This window comes from Betta splendens, chromosome 12 (genome assembly GCF_900634795.4).
Source record: "Betta splendens chromosome 12, fBetSpl5.4, whole genome shotgun sequence".
Lineage (NCBI taxonomy): Eukaryota > Metazoa > Chordata > Actinopteri > Anabantiformes > Osphronemidae > Betta > Betta splendens.
Genome location: NC_040892.2, coordinates 12,093,272 through 12,110,150, shown reverse-complemented (window position 1 = coordinate 12,110,150; position 16,879 = coordinate 12,093,272). Strand labels below are relative to the sequence as shown.

Below are 16,879 nucleotides of genomic sequence, written 5' to 3'. Positions count from 1 at the left end.
GCCCATTTCCAAGCTCCTCTTTTTCTCAAAAATTCTAGAAAAATTGTATATGTTCAATTGATAGACTTCCTAGATGTAAATTGAATCCTTAAGGTTTTCCAGTCTAGTTTTAAAGCACTACACAACACTGAGTTGGCTCTGCTGAGGTTCTTTAATGACATCCTCCTTACTTTGGACACTGGGGACTATGTGGTTTTGGTGCTGCTGCATCTAATCTCCGACTTTGGTACTCTGGATCACAACATCTTGACCTCCCGACTAGAGCAACTGGTAGGCATACGTGGCACTGCTCTGCAGTGGTTTAGGTCATACCTTAAAGATGGAACGTTTTGTGTAGATCTTAATAATGTTCAGTCCTCCTTTGCTCCTCTGTTGTATGGTTACTAATTCTTTGCTCTGGCTTTTAACCCAGTATGAGTTGATGATTTTATTGATTTTATTGCTTAACTCTAGTATTTTTACTCTAGGATGTTTTTCTGTTCTTTGTTTTTATTTGTTTGTTTGTTTTATTTTATTGTTAAGCACCTTGGTCAGTCTTTATTTATAAAACACTTTTAAAACACTAAAGATGATAATGATGATGATGAATGAAAAGTTGTAAAAGCTAACTGGAACAGCTAGACGGCTGGAGAGTTAGTGGTTGGCCAGTCGGCGTGTTAAAGGCTGTTTTCCACTCATCACTTTCACGAATGCAAGCTAGGTGTTAGGCATTAAGGAGATCCAGCTTGTTGAAGATCTTGGCGTTGGTTAGGAGCTCAAAGGCAGATGAGAACGGAGGTAGTAGATAAGAATCTCTGATGGTGATGACATTAGTACTCGATGCAGGGACGCAGAGAACTGTCCCTCTTGTCTACTAAAAAGGCAGCACCCTTCTGAAAAGAGGAAGGCCGAAGTCAAGGCGAGGGTTGTGACGATGCAGCCAGGTGTGACACAGGACCACCGGACTTCCACAACCTGGGAGTAGGTCTGCTGTGTGTGTCGAAAGAAAATCATGGTTATTGGTGCGGTGAATGACTTTCCAAAAGCAGTGTCCGTCCAGGACGGTGGCTTCCATGGTTGAGGGCAGATGGAAGGTGCGAATGCCTAACAGTCGCGACACAGTTCATGAGTTTTTGCCAACAGAAGGTTACTGTAGACATACAGTAGGACATCAGGTGCTTTCCACACATTGGCCTAGTGTGAGCAGAGGCCTGCACCCTGTCCACCTCCGTCAATCGAGTCAAGGACCTTCTATCTGGGAGGCAACAGAGCTACCCACCGCACAACCGTGCATCTGCACCAGGAGTTTGGAAGAAGTTAATATATAGACATGACTAGTGATGCTCTCCTGCTGTAAACTGCTACTTTGAAGGACTAGGATGGATGAGACTCCTACTGATCATTTGTCCCTCAATGTTTTCTTTGTCTCGCAAGCCAAAGGCACATTCAGCAATCAAATTAGATTTTTGTGAATACAGTGCAGCTGCTTTTTGGTGACACATGAAAATTCTGTTCAAGTAGAAAACGAGGCATAAGAACATGCAAAAATGATTTTAAATAAATTCTTGACTTGAAAACATAATGAAATCATCACTAACATGTGACCAATCTGTACCATAGGTAACTTTATGCTTGATGTTATATTTGTTTACATTGATTAAGCCGTTCTAAACCAATACAAAACCACAAGTAAAGCCAACAGGTCCAGCGATTCACCATCATGCATCCAGGAACTGGAGGAGCAGCCAAACAATCAACCCGAAGTTTGAAACCTGCCTAGCCAATAACCTACACTCACCTCTGGCAAAGGCTCTCCATTCATTGTCATTTCTAATATAGATGGGCCAAATATTGTAAATGGACCAAAGAGCTGATGATACCTCTGAATAAGTACTGTAAGTCTGCAACGTCACTAACAAACTGTCAACAGGAAAACTGACATGAAGACACTGATATTTTACATTGTAACAAACATATGAATAAATAACACAAAGAACTGAAGACACTGACGTATCTGGAACCACCCTAAAGTGAAGTAACAGCTGCTGGGTTTTAACATCGTATCACTCAGCAATAGAACAAAATGTAAGTCCAACGATCCTGTTGTCGTGTGCTCTTAAAGTCATTTTAGGGCATTTTAAGGTCATTGCAGACTTTCAATATTCTCAGAAAATGAACTGGATGTGGGCAAACACTTCTGTTCCATGTATCTGGGGCTCCCAGTGACATTCTCTATGGACATACTGTATGTTATAGGACCAGACACAAAGGTCAAAGTTCACATGACATGAAATAGCCCAACTGTAGTGTAGGTAATAACAGGAATCAACCTCAACCCAAATGGTTCTTACTCCACAGTACCAAAACGAGCAGTCAGCAACAGAAAGCTAATCTGAGGTCATCACCTGGTGGTGAAACACATGTGTTACCAAGGACTCCAGAGGCAATAATGCTAAACCTCTCACCTCAATATTCTGTCCCAAAGAGAATATTGTCCTTCATGTCTGAACCAAACCGCACCTTGAGTTTGACCTTCAGTGTGTCTCCTCTGCTTGGTGCAAAAGAAGAACTACAGGTTCAAAATGATACTGAACCTGTGATCATGTCATTTTAGTATTTAGGCTCATCTGAACCTCTGATTCACAGGCCTCATGACGTTTGGTGTCCACTCTCACTCTGACTAGTAGAATATACATAGCCAAAATATGGAAGCCTTTTATTAGCTCCTCTTCCTGGAACCCAAACCAGTTGCTCCTCCCTCTGATTCCAGTGGAGCCAATCCTGTTACAGCCACATGATTAACGGGAAGTAGAAGTGAAAGTGAAGGAGTTTTTGTGTGTATAAAGAGCTGACACTGAATTACTGATTACTTTGAGTTTGGGTTTGAGAGGTGAAATGGCTCAACAAGGAATTCAACTGGATCAGGACAAACTGTGCTGCTCAGTTTGTCTGGATCTATTAAAGGATCCAGTCACTATTCCCTGTGGACACAGTTACTGTTTGAGCTGCATCAGAACCTACTGGGACGCAGAGGGTCACAAAGGAAACAGCTGTCCTCAGTGCAGACAGAAGTTTACACCGAGACCTGCTCTGGTGAAAAACACCCTGTTGGCAGATTTAGTGGAGGATCTGAAGAGGGCTGGACTCCAGGCTGCTCCAGCTGCTCTCTGCTATGCCACACATCAAGACGTGGCCTGTGATTTCTGCACTGGTAGGAAGCTGAAAGCCACCAAGTCCTGTCTCCAGTGTCTGGTGTCGTACTGTGACCAACACCTCCAGCCTCACTATGAGTCTCCAGCCTTTGAGAAGCACCAGCTGGTCGACCCGTGTGAGAAGCTTCAGGAGAACATTTGTACACGTCACAATAAGTTGATAAAGGTTTTCTGCCGCACTGATCAGCAGTGTATCTGTTACCTCTGCTCCATAGATGAACATAAAGGCCACGACACCGTCTTAGCTGCAGCAGAAGTAGCTGAGAAGCAGAAGGAGCTCAGCAAGAACCAGCAAACAATTCAGCAGAAGATCAAGGACAGAGAAGGAGACATCAAGAAGCTGCAGCAGGAGGTGGAGACCATCAATCAATCCGCTGATGAAGCAGAACGCAGCAGTGAGAAGATCTTCACACATCTGATCCAACTAGTTCAGGACAGATGCTCAGATGTGAAGCAGCAGATCAGGTCCCAGCGGACAAGTCTGGTGAACAGACTGAAAGAATCTCAAAAGGAGCTGGAAGAGGAGCTCGCTGAGATGAAGAGCAGAGAAGCTGATCTGCAGCAGCTCTCACACACACAAGACCCCATCCAGTTTCTGCACCACTGCCCTGCGCTGCTGAATCCCATGGACTCGACTGAAACACACAGCATCAGCATCCAGTCTGTGAGCTACTTTGACCACGTGTTAGCAGCTGTGGCAGCAGCCACAGATATAATACTGGACGTCCTCAATGAGGAATGGACCAAAGTCTCACTGCTGGAGGTTAAACAGGAAGCTTTAAAGCCACAAGCAGAACCCAGGACCCAGTCTGAATTCCTCCTGTATTCACAACAAATGACGCTGGATCCAAACACGGCACACAATCAGCTGAAGTTATCTGAAGGAAACAGAAAAGCAACAGTGATCCGACAAAAGCTGGTTTATCCTCATCACCCAGACAGTTTCATCGAACAGCAGCAGGTCTTGGGAGCAGAGAGCCTGATGGGACGGCATTACTGGGAGGTTCTGATGGATCAGGACTTCTCCAGAGCTACAGTGGCTGTTACATACAAGAACATTAGCAGAACACAAAGTGAAAGTGAATTTGGATACAATGACAGCTCTTGGGCTTTAATTTTTTCTAAAAGTCCATTCATAGTCATGCACAACGGAAACATTCTGTTCACCTCAAGACCCCCCTCCACCAGAATAGGAGTGTTTCTGGATCATGGTGCAGGGACTCTGTCCTTCTACAGCGTCTCTGACACCATGACTCTCCTCCACAGAGTCCAGACCACGTTCACTGAGCCTCTCTACGCTGGTCTCAGTGTTTATGGGTATGACAAGTCTGTTGAACTGTGTGAGCTCAAGTAGAGGAGCAGCATCTATGAGACCTGAAGGCTGAATCAGTCACAGCCGCTACAGTTGTTGTTTGATTTGTTATTTGTAAAACCTAAAACTTCTAGTTTCTAGAGTTTCCCACTCTGCACTGACTAGTAACGATGATCAATGAGGAACTGTTATCGCCATGTGACATTACTGCCCTTCTATCAGTGGGACACTGGACTTTGACTGTAACATGCAGAAGGAGCTGAAACCACCAAAAAGCTTGGAAACGTGCCATGAAGACATGGAACAGATATCACATAGACGTCACAGAACCTTTGATGTAACTATAGCAACACTTCTCCCCAACCAATCAATCCTCAATAGATCATGTCTTGAAAGTCAGACATTGTGAATATAACTTGTATTTGAGCCCAGAATAAAATGCTACAAATGTTTTTTTATGTTTCTTCAGTAATGTTTGTCAGAGGGTCTAACTCATTACACAGGTGCCATGACCTTTTTAGCTTTCTCTGTGTCTGAATCAGAAAATAAGATGCAAATAGGCTGCTAGTTTTTAGTAGAAAGTTATTTTTACATTAAAGACATGAAATAGCTGATAAATACCTCTGTCCACATAAAGGCATTTGGGAGTTGAACCCAGGACCTTCCTGCTGTGAGAACCTAATGTTACTAATGTGAATGTGTAGTGTGACAGTGATGAGCTGTCAGCTCATCCTCATCGTGCAGCGTTAGTGTATTCACTGCCTCCTGTGGCATCATGTGGCTGATGTTAACTCATAGCAGATCTTTGCTGTATCGTACTTTTCCCGAAAGGCATGAAGCTGGAACCAAATGCACAACACAGAGACTAAGTAAAACTTAGAGGGTTTAATCTGAGGCTTCGTCACAAACAGGCAAAGGTTGGTACGCGGTTTGGCTCTGGCAAAAGTACAGACAGGAGGACCCGGCAGGCAGAGATCGAAAAAGGGCGGAAGTCAAAAACACAAGGTAGAAGTATCGGTGGACAAGGTTCAGGGCAAAAGCAAGGTGAGGTCGAGACAGGAGCAGAGATCTTTTACGGACTAGATTTACGGAGTGAATGCTGTCATGGAAACGCAGACAATCTGGCAATTAGACTAGGAGAATACTGGTGCTTATATACAGGGACTGACGACTGATTGATTACAGCTGGTGAATCACATGACCGATAGTAAAACAGGAACAAACTACAACAAAACATGAAGTACCAAAATAAAACCGGAAACAGGACACAACATGACTATGGAGCTGGATCTGTCACAGAACCCCCTGGACTAGGGTGAATTCCACATGGCCCAGGAAGTTCAGGATGGATCCAAGAGCATTCCTCTGGACCGTACTGTACCCCTGCCACTCAACGTGGTACTGAAAGCCCTATCCACACCAAAGACAATCCAACAATTCTTAGACTATAAAAGCAGGACCATCGTAGGAGAGGTGGTTGAGGCAGAGGAGCAGGTGGAACCAGATTCCTAGTGAGGTATGGCTTGGGACGACAGGCTTACGTGACTATGTCCTCAGAGGTACAGGAAGGCTGGTGCTTGACTGCTACAATGCTCAGCTGCCTTCCTGAGTCAGACCTGGCTTTGGAGCATGGCACATCGAGGATGAACACAAGTCCTTCTGCACCGTTGGAGGAAGGCATGGCTGAGGGAATGACGACTTCTCTGAGAGGCAAGCCAAATAAGGAGCAGATTGCTGTATCTGCTTCATGTTCATGTTAGTACATCACAAATAGCGTCTTGTTCATAATGAATGAGTAGCACTTGATGGCATTTGATCATGTGACTGTTAATAAAAGCCAAAGGCACATTTAGCAATCAAATGAGTTTTTATGTGAATACAGTGCAGCTGCTTTTTGGTGGCATGTTGAAATTCTGTTCATCAGGTAGGAAAGGAGTCATAAAAAGATCATAAAAGATCATGACATGCAAACTAATGATGATGTCATTGACCAGTGACCAGTCTGTTACGTAACTAACTTTTTATGCTTGATGCTATATTTGTTCACTTTGATTAAGCTTATCTAAATCAGCATCTGTAAAAAAACATGAGTAAAGCCAACAGGTCACCAACAGGTCCAGGGATTCACCATCATGCATCCAGGAACTGGAAGAGCAGCCAAACCATCAACCCAAAGTTTGACACCTCCCTACCCTCTAACCTACACTCACCTCTGGCAAAGGCTGTCCGTTCAGGGTCATTTCTAATATAGATGGGCCAAATATTGTAAATGGACCAAAGAGCTGATGATGCCTCTGAATAATTAAGTCTGCAACATGACTGATAAATTGTCACAATGAAAACTGCCATTAAGACACTGATATTTAACATTCTGACATGTAAACAACAAATATATAAATAAATAACACACATAACTAAAGACACTTAGGTGTCTGAAACAACCCTAAAGTGAAAAAAACATCTGTTGGGTTTTAACATTGTAACACTCAGCAGCTACTGTACTGTACATGAATGAGATGAATTAGGTCAATGGTCCTGCTGTCTCCTATAATAATGCTTCACCTATCACCTCAATATTCTCTCTCAAAGAGAATATTGTCCTTCATGTCTGAACCAAACTGCAGCTTAAGTTTGACCTTCAGTGTGTCTCCTCTGCTTGGTGCAAAAGAAGACCTACAGATTCAAAATGATACTGAACCTGTGATCATGTCATTTTAGTATTTAAGCTCATCTGAACCTCTGAGTGACAGGCCTCATGAGGTTTGGTGTCCACTCTCACTCTCACTAGTAAAATATACATAGCCAAAATATGGAAGCCTTTTTTTGAAGCCTTTTTTTAGCTCCTCTTCTTGGAACCTGGAACCTTCTTGGAACCTTCCCTGCTCCTACCTCTGGTTCCAGTGATGCCAATCCTTTTACAACCACATGATTAACAGGAAATAGAAAAGAAAGTGAAAGAGAAGTTACCTGAGCTGAGCTAAGGTTTTTGTGTGTGTGTGTGTGTGTATGAAATTCTGACACTGAATTACACACAGGGACAGGGTCACAAAGGAAAGAGCTGTCCTCAGTGCAGACAGACGTTCACACAGAGACCTGCTCTGATGAAAAACACCCTGTTGGCAGATTTAGTGGAGGATCTGAAGAGGACTGGATTTCAGGCTGCTCCAGCTGCTCTCTGCTATGCCACACATCAAGACCTGGCCTGTGAGTCAGAGGATCAGCTGCACTCTGGACACGGTGCAGGAGGTGGGTGAGAGGAGGGTCCTGGCTGTTACACAATGTGCAACAATATTTCTGTGCAACATTTGTGCAAACCAGTACAAGATTTATATTTATTACTGTGCAATAACCCTTCCAATGACCTCATACTTACTCTACCTGTACTGTACTGCGTTGTACAACTCCGGGGGCATAAACAGCCGATTGGGAGGAGCGCTTCAGAAGGCTGAATGCGGAGTCAGCTTTTGGAGTCCACTGGAAAATCGACCTGGGGGAAGTGAGAGCATGGAGAGGAGAAGCAATGCTACTGAAGCGCTGAATGAAGCATCGATAAAAGTTGGCAGAGCCACGGAACTGCTGGATGTCTCCATAGAACTGTGGAACCAGCCAGTTCTGCACCGCTTCAGCAGTTTCCTCAAGACTTGGCTGACATGCTGGCGGTGTTCTTCTTCAGAGCGGCAGAAGGTCAGGATGTCATCAATTTCAGAATCTCAAACGGCACCACGTCTGTACAAGACAGACAGGTCGAGCCATGCCCGAGGATCTGCCCACCCCATATTGATACAGTCAACCACCTCGCTTTCTTCCCAAGAGAAACTAGAAGCTGCCTTAGCAAATCCAGGCAACCTGTTTATTGCTTAAGAGGTCATCAACAACCTGTTAAGGAGTGCGTCACAGCATGCCTACTGTAGGTCTGTCGCGCTGGGTAAGACAATTATTAATTATGCTATAGGATAGAGTGTTAAGACAAGCTGTCTTTCCCAGGGTTACTTATGTATCAAGCTAGCGTACATGTTTTTATGTTTTACTTAGAGCCTATTTTGAACTTTGTCTAGCATTAGCTTGTCAGACAGGAACGTTTTGGGTGTCTAGCTAACGTGTCAAGGCGAGCTAGCTCCAAGACCAGTACTGGATGGCATAAACTTTGCATCTGTGTATCCCACAGTCTTCCTTTGTTCCAACAATGTTCCTTCTTTCCAGCGAGGGCTAAGGAGGCTGCATCCCACCCGTGTCCTGCGTTATGCTTCCTCCAATGCTTATAGCCTGCATGGGCGTTAGGCCCGCACAGCACAGGCTTCACCAGCTGACTTGCAAGTGTGCCCACACTGTGTGACACTGCTGGAGAAGATTCTGGATAGAAAGAAGGCTGAGAGAAGCGGTAGCTAACAATCAGGACTCGTGCCTGTCAGCTACCACCCCTACGACCACGATCAGCAGCCAATCCCTACAAGCTAAAAAGAGCTGGACGGACATGATGGATGTTGAATGACCGCTCATGTCTCCACTGTTCGAGGAGCTCCTTAACTGCGAAGAGCATGAACCCGGTTCTGAGGAGGCAGACTGCGATGCCAGCTTTAACCTCCTGCACACAAATGTTTAGGAGAAAGAGGAGGATGACTCCACCTTCCCCGCCCAGCAATCCAGACCTCCCAGTGCCTCGGACACTGTTCCCCCAGTAGATAATAGCCTCTATGTGTCAGACTCGGGCAGGCGGCGGACCCACATGCACGGCACAGAGGCGCGATGATAGTTGAACACAGATTTATTTGCCAAGGCAAGGTCAGACGGTCCAGGTCATACACAAGGCTCAGCGATAAAGAACAAAGGGGAGCAGGCGATCTCGAGTCCGGTATACAAGCAGGGTTCGTTACACAGGTGGTCACGGCAAAAGTACAGGCAGGGATAAGGCAAACTCACGGTCAGATAGTTAGTCCGGGTACAGGCAGGAAACGACGGTCAAAGCGAAACAGGAACAAAACACAAGGGTCACGGAACACGAAACACTAGAAGGAGGAAACTCAGGAACTCAGGAAACTCGGGAAACTCAAGGGACTCAGGAAACTAACGAAACTCAACAATCTGGCGGCTTGATTCTGTGCAAGGTGGATGCTAAATACTGGTAGGTGATTACTTACAGGTGTGGATACTGAGAACCGGTAAGTGAACAGCTGACTGGAACAGGAAGTTAGCAAAATAAAACAGGATGTGGCGTGACAACAAGACATGGCGTGACAACAAGACATGGCGTGAAACATGACAGTACCCCCACGGAAGCCCCCCCCCCCCCCCCCCCCAAACCAGGGCGGGCGGAGGGTGGTCCCAGGAGGAGGGACCGAATCCCTACCCCTCAAGGCAAACGAGCAGGGTGGGTGGAGGGAGGACCGGAGGAGGGCCAAAACAAGAGTCCACACGACAAACCAAGTCCCGAACTGGGAAAAACACAAGGTCCAGGGATTCCTTCACGGAGGGTGAAGGCGCGGCGAGATCCTGCTCAGCCGCCGCTGAGCCCGGGTGGCCCTCTTAGTGCCCTTGAGCTGGGCCGACGTCCCCGGGGACCACCCCGAATGGCAACGTCCTCCAGGCGGACGCTGATCCGAGGGGCTGAGGAGTCGAGGCGGACGTCGCCGCAGGAGGCAGCGCCATCCACACCGCCGGATGCGCCGCGGGCGAGGCCACCAGTCCACGAGACAACTACAGTATGCCGCTCCGGACCGCCGCCAGAGTGCAGGGAAATCAGCGGCGTCCACCTTGGACCACCGCGACGAGAAACCGGAACCAGCGGCGTCCACCTTGGACCACCGCGACGAGACACAGGAACCAGCGGCGTCCTCCTTGGACCACCGCGACGAGAAACAGGAACCAGCGGCGTCCTCCTTGGACCACCGCGACGAGAAACAGATGCAGATGCGGCCGGAGCCGGGCCGCCAGGAACTGATGCAGATGCGGCCGGAGCCGGGCCGCCAGGAACCGATGCAGATGCGGCCGGAACCGATGCAGATGCGGCCGGAGCCGGACCGCCAGGAACCGCAGCGGGAGCTGCGACCGGCACGACCCCCTCCTGGAGGTCGGCAGGAACTAGGGCAGGGGCGACCTCCTCCTGGAGGTCAACTGGAACTAGGACGGGGGCGACCTCCTCCTGGAGGTCGGCTGGAACTAGGACGGGGGCGACCTCCTCCTGGAGGTCGGCTGGAACCGCGGCAGCAACTCCAGCTGACGCGACCTCCTCCTGGAGGTCGGCGGGAACCGCGGCAGCAACTCCAGCTGACGCGACCTCCTCCTGGAGGTCGGCGGGAACCGCGGCAGCAACTCCAGCTGGCGCCGCCTCCTCCTGGAGGTCGGCGGGAACCGCGGCAGCAACTCCAGCTGGCGCCGCCTCCTCCTGGAGGTCGGCGGGAACCGCGGCAGCAACTCCAGCTGGCGCGACCTCCTCCTGGGGGTCGGCAGGGACTGCAGCTGGAGCGACCTCCTCTTGGGGGTCGGCAGGGACTGCAGCTGGCGCGACCTCCTCCTGGAGGTGCGCAGGGACTGCAGCTGGCGCGACCTCCTCCTGGGGGTTGGCAGGGACTGCAGCTGGCGCGACCTCCTCCTGGGGGTCGGCAGGGACTGCAGCTGGCGCGACCTCCTCCTGGAGGTGCGCAGGGACTGCAGCTGGCGCGACCTCCTCCTGGAGGTGCGCAGGGACTGCAGCTGGCGCGACCTCCTCCTGGAGGTGCGCAGGAACTGCAGCTGGCGCGACCTCCTCCTGGAGGTGCGCAGGAACTGCAGCTGGTGCGACCTCCCCCTGGAGGTGCGCAGGAGCTGCAGCAGGCGCGGCCTCCTCCTGGAGGCCGGCGGGCGCTGCGGCTCCGAGGGTGACAGGGACTGGAACGACCTCTCTCGGGCCGACAGGAACGGGAACTGGAACGACCGCTACAGGTCCGACAGGAACGGGAACTGGAACGACCTCTACTTGGCCGACAGGAGCGGGAACGACCGCTACAGGGCCGACAGGAACGGGAGCGGGAACGACCGCTACAGGGCCGACAGGAACGGGAGCGGGAACGACCGCTACAGGGCCGACAGGAACGGGAGCGGGAACGACCGCTACAGGGCCGACAGGAACGGGAGCGGGAACGACCGCTACAGGGCCGACAGGAACGGGAACCGGAGCGACCTCTACTTGGCCGACAGGAACGGGAGCTGGAACGGCCACTACTTGGCCGACGGGAACAGGAGCTGGAATGGCCTCTACTTGGCCGACGGGAACAGGACCAGGGACAGGAACGGCCGCAACATGGCCGACAGGAACGGCCTCAACATGGCCGACAGGGACAGGAACGACCCTAACTTGGCCGGCAGGAACAGGAACGGGGACTGGAACGGCCGCAACATGGCCGACAGGAACGGCCTCAACATGGCCGACAGGGACAGGAACGGCCTCAACATGGCCGACCGGAACAGGAACGGCCTCAACATGGCCGACAGGAACAGGAACGGCCTCAACATGGCCGACAGGAACAGGAACGGCCGCAACATGGCCGACAGGAACGGCCTCAACATGGCCGACAGGGACAGGAACGGCCTCAACATGGCCGACCGGAACAGGAACGGCCTCAACATGGCCGACAGGAACAGGAACGGCCTCAACATGGCCGACAGGAACAGGAAAGGCCTCAACATGGCCGACAGGAACAGGAACTGGGACGGCGTCCCCTCCGGAGCCGGCATGACTGCTTACAGCTGCCGAGCTCGACAAAGTAGACGTCGGGCCTGATTGGGTGGGGCTAACACTCGACAGACGGACGGTGCCCTCTGGCTGGGACAAGGCCTGAGCGTGATTGGACTGGACTGGGACAGGAACGTGACTCGACTGGACCTGAACGTGACCGGACTGGACTGGGACGTGACTCGACGGGGCTGGGACCTGTACTGGGTTCGACGGGGCTGGAACCTGGACTGGGCTCGACGGGGCTGAAACCTGGACTGGGCTCGACGGGGCTGAAACCTGGACTGGGCTCGACTGGACTGGGCTCGACTGGACTGGGCTCGACTGGACTGGGATCTGGACGGGGCTCGACTGGAACGGGGCCTGGTCTGGGCTCGACTGGACTGGGCTCGACTAGACTGGGACCTGGACTGGGCTCGACTGGACTGGGACCTGGACTGGGCTCGACTGGAGCGGGGCTAGAGCCCGAACTGGGCTCGGCTGGGCTGGGGCTGGAACCTGAGCGTGACAGGGCTGCACTAGAACATGAGCATGGCGGGGCTGAACTGCGACTGGAGCCTGAGCGGAGCATGGCTGAACTGGAGACTGGGCAAAACACGGCTGAACTGGAGACTGGGCAAAACACGGCTGAACTGGAGACTGGGCAAAACACGGCTGAACTGGAGACTGGGCAAAACACGGCTGAACTGGAGACTGGGCAAAACACGGCTGAACTGGAGACTGAACAGCTCGCGACTGGACTGGAGACTGAACAGCTCGCGACTGGACTGGAGACTGAACAGCTCGCGACTGGACTGGAGACTGAACAGCTCGCGACTGGACTGGAGACTGAACAGCTCGCGACTGGACTGGAGACTGAACAGCTCGCGGCTGGACTGGAGACTGAACAGCTTGCGGCTGGACTGGAGACTGCACAGCTCGCGGCTGGGCTGGAGACTGAACAGCTCGCGGCTGGACTGGAGACTGAACAGCGCGCGGCTGGGCTGGAGACGGGGGACTGCATGAGTGCAGGAAATCCTCCCAGCGGGGCAAACATGGAGCTGGGCAGGTTGAAGCAGACACGACGGTCCGACGGGGCTGGGAGGAGGAAACCGAAACCATCGGTGGAGCGCCCGGGTCTGGCGTGGTGCGGAGCGCGTTGCTTAACTCATCGAACCTTGCGCACAATCGCTCATAGAGGCGACGAACACTGGGGCGCTCTAACACGCTGTCCTCGTCCTCCAGAGTCAATACCGCCACCTCCACGGCGCTGCGCTGGTTTTCCGGATTAAGCGCCCGTCGGTAATCCTCTGCGAGGATTTTAAAATAAGTTTGTAGATCGCTAGGTAGCTCGGCGCAGGTAAACTCCATACTCCCTCGGGTGAATAATACTCGCCGTTAAAAAAAAAGAAACAAGAAAAAACAGTCACTGACCTGACCGGAGGCTGAGTGCTGGCTGGGTCCAAGTTTGGCCAGATTGTTCTGTCAGACTCGGGCAGGCGGCGGACCCACATGCACGGCACAGAGGCGCGATGATAGTTGAACACAGATTTATTTGCCAAGGCAAGGTCAGACGGTCCAGGTCATACACAAGGCTCAGCGATAAAGAACAAAGGGGAGCAGGCGATCTCGAGTCCGGTATACAAGCAGGGTTCTTTACACAGGTGGTCACGGCAAAAGTACAGGCAGGGATAAGGCAAACTCACGGTCAGATAGTTAGTCCGGGTACAGGCAGGAAACGACGGTCAAAGCAAAACAGGAACAAAACACGAGGGTCACGGAACACGAAACACTAGAACGAGGAAACTCAGGAACTCAGGAAACTCGGGAAACTCAAGGGACTCAGGAAACTAACGAAACTCAACAATCTGGCGGCTTGATTCTGTGCAAGGTGGATGCTAAATACTGGTAGGTGATTACTTGATTACTGACAGGTGTGGATACTGAGAACCGGTAAGTGAACAGCTGACTGGAACAGGAAGTTAGCAAAATAAAACAGGATGTGGCGTGACAACAAGACATGGCGTGACAACAAGACATGGCGTGAAACATGACACTATGAGGTTTGTAAGCGGGCTGCAGCCATCTGGAACTCAGAAGGACTCGCAGACAGGGGGACAGAAGGGGCAGAGAGGGATCCGTATTACGCTAAAAGACTGCTGCGGTAGCCCAGGGAAGTCAGGATACTGTATGGCCAGGGCAGACCATTCAGCAGCCCAACCAGGAAGCCAGGCCAGTAAACTCTAGGCCATGGGGTAAAGATTTATTTGCGGCATTGGTGGTGTGGTTTTTCTGTGTAAATTTTCATCCAGTTTACTCTGATAACAGAACAAAACAACAACCCACCAGGGTAAATGTCTGCCCTCTCTCCTGTACCTCTCCCACTGGAGTCATGACAGAAAGAGGCTTAGCTTACATATGTGCGGACCCCAAGGGAGACAGGAGCGCGCTGCAACAACTTAAATTACAAAATAAACGTTATTTATATTTTATAATAAATGTACACATGCCCGATAACATAACAAAACAACAACCCACCAGGGTAAATGTCTGTCCTCTCTTCTGTACCTAAATGCATAGGACACGAACACGCAATTGAAGTTAACTTGCTTTGTACAACTTCAAGCTGTATTGATCATTAAGTAAAAGAAAAACAGTATCTGGGACGTAAAAGTATCCACATACATGTATATAAGAGTAATGACCGAATATAACAATCTGAACAACACTTATTTTACGTTACGTCCCGAAGAAGGGTGGCAGGTTAGTACGGCCCCTCTGCGTGTGTTAAACAAACACTTGTGGTGACATCATCCACGTGCAATGCACACGACCCTCTCTCTGCGCAGACTGGTCAATGACGCGCATGCGCAGTAGAAGCTACAATTTTTCTGTTAGTCTCAGTGTAGCGAGGGGATTCTGCTCACATCTTAGACAACAAAAAAAATTCCCTGTTACACAAACATGTCATATTTTCTTGTCCCGAAGAAGAGCGGCAGATCATTTTGGCCCATTCTGGATCCGCGTGTGTTAAACAAACACTTACGGAGTGTCAGGGCTGGCAGGTGTGTTGACAAAGCGGACCCACATGCACGGCGATGGAAACCAGCAGGTACGTACACAGTGGATTCCAAGCACAGGTACAGTAGAGATGTCCAACTCGAGACCTCCCACTCGACCCAGCATCGATCTTTTGAAGCGGAAATATCTTCAAGCACAATCTCGAGCACATTCAAAATCACGTGACCATTGAGAGCAAGAGGTGACGATACGTCGCGTGACTGCCGAGCGGCCTGCTGTATCTGCAGTTTGAACGGACTAATTGTTTCAATATGTCAGAGCTTTATAAACGTGGCAAGCGGACCGGAGATGATCTATAAGATGATAGACGATCTATAAGATAGACAGGTTTCACATTACAGATATGTGTAATGTATTAATAATGTAACGTATAATGTAAAGCTTGCACTAGACATGTAATGAACAGAACCTGGAAGTATTACAAAATAAAACAGGAAATGATAACAATGGCTACGGCAACAGGTAAAAACATGACATGAAGGTACTGTATACATTCGGAGAATGCTGTTTCAAGCGATTCGCCCGAAGGATTGGAAGGATTGTTGCGATCGATCTGTCAGACCCTTATTTTCCCATTGCTGTCTACCCGCCACACAGGAAGTATCTCAGGATTTACACAAGTTGATAATAATGTGGAGCAGCACCAGGCTTTTTTTAAAACCCTCAAAAACACCCCCAACCCTCGATATGTACACACCAAAACAATAACCCAACCTTCACCGAAAACACCCCCATGAGCAAAAAGTAAATTATTAGTCGAATGTACAACAAAAACCAGTTAATCGCTCCGTCGACACTCACGACTCTCTCACGACATCTCACTCAGAGAGAGAAAGAGAGAGAGAGAAGCACAGCAACAACAGAGCACAGGCAGGATGGTTGGATCCGCAGCTGCCCATCACAGACACACATACACAAAGCTCTGAGTCCAATGATACCTGTAGGTGAGGACAGAGTGGAGGAAAGAGAGCCAGAGAAAGAGAGAGAGAGAGAGAGAGAGGGCAAAAAGCACAACTATTGGAGAAAGAGACAAGCAAAACATGGAACAATGATGGGAGGTTATTGGACAGAAGAAGTAGAAGGAAACAGAGGAGCTCAGTGTATAAATTAAGTCCCCCAGCAGTCTATGTCTATTGCAGCTTAACTAAGAGATGGTTCCTGTGACTAACAATCATTGCCAGTGACCTGAACCATCTCTAACCATAAGCCTTATCAAAAAGAAAGGTTTTAAGCCTGATCTTAAAGGTGGAGAGTGTGTCAGCTTCTCGAACCTGAAGAGGGAGCTGGTTCTACAGGAAAGGAGCTTGGTAGCTAAAAGCTCTGCCCCCCGTTCTACATTTAAAGACTCTAGGAACCACAAGTAGCCCAGCGCTCTGGGAACGAAGTGTTCTGCTGGGAGCATAAGGAACTATGGGGTCTTTAAGATAAGAAGGAGCTTTATCACTGAGTACTTTGTAGGTGAGTAGGAGAGTTTTAAATTCTATCCTACATTTACAGGCAGCCAGTGCAGAGAGGCTAATGTAGGAGAAATGTGATCTCTCTTTCTAAGTCCTGTCAGAACTCTGGCTGCAGCATTTTGAATAAGCTGTAGGCATTTTTAGGTGCTGTTAG

At 49.7% G+C, this 16,879-nt stretch overlaps 1 protein-coding gene across 3 annotated transcripts in view; it reads left to right on the top strand.

Annotated features, from left to right (window-relative positions):
* LOC114867074 (tripartite motif-containing protein 16-like) overlaps positions 1-4,970 on the top strand; it is a 60,112-nt gene extending 55,142 nt beyond the window's left edge. For 2 of the 3 annotated variants that reach the window (XM_055513212.1, XM_055513211.1), the window contains exon 4: positions 2,870-4,970. In XM_055513212.1, the coding sequence (XP_055369187.1) occupies positions 2,870-4,545 (1,676 nt within the window). In that variant the 3' untranslated portion in view covers positions 4,546-4,970. The remainder of the gene's footprint in view (positions 1-2,869) is intronic. The other variant, XM_055513213.1, reaches the window with a different exon arrangement.
* The last annotated feature ends 11,909 nt before the right edge of the window (positions 4,971-16,879 follow it).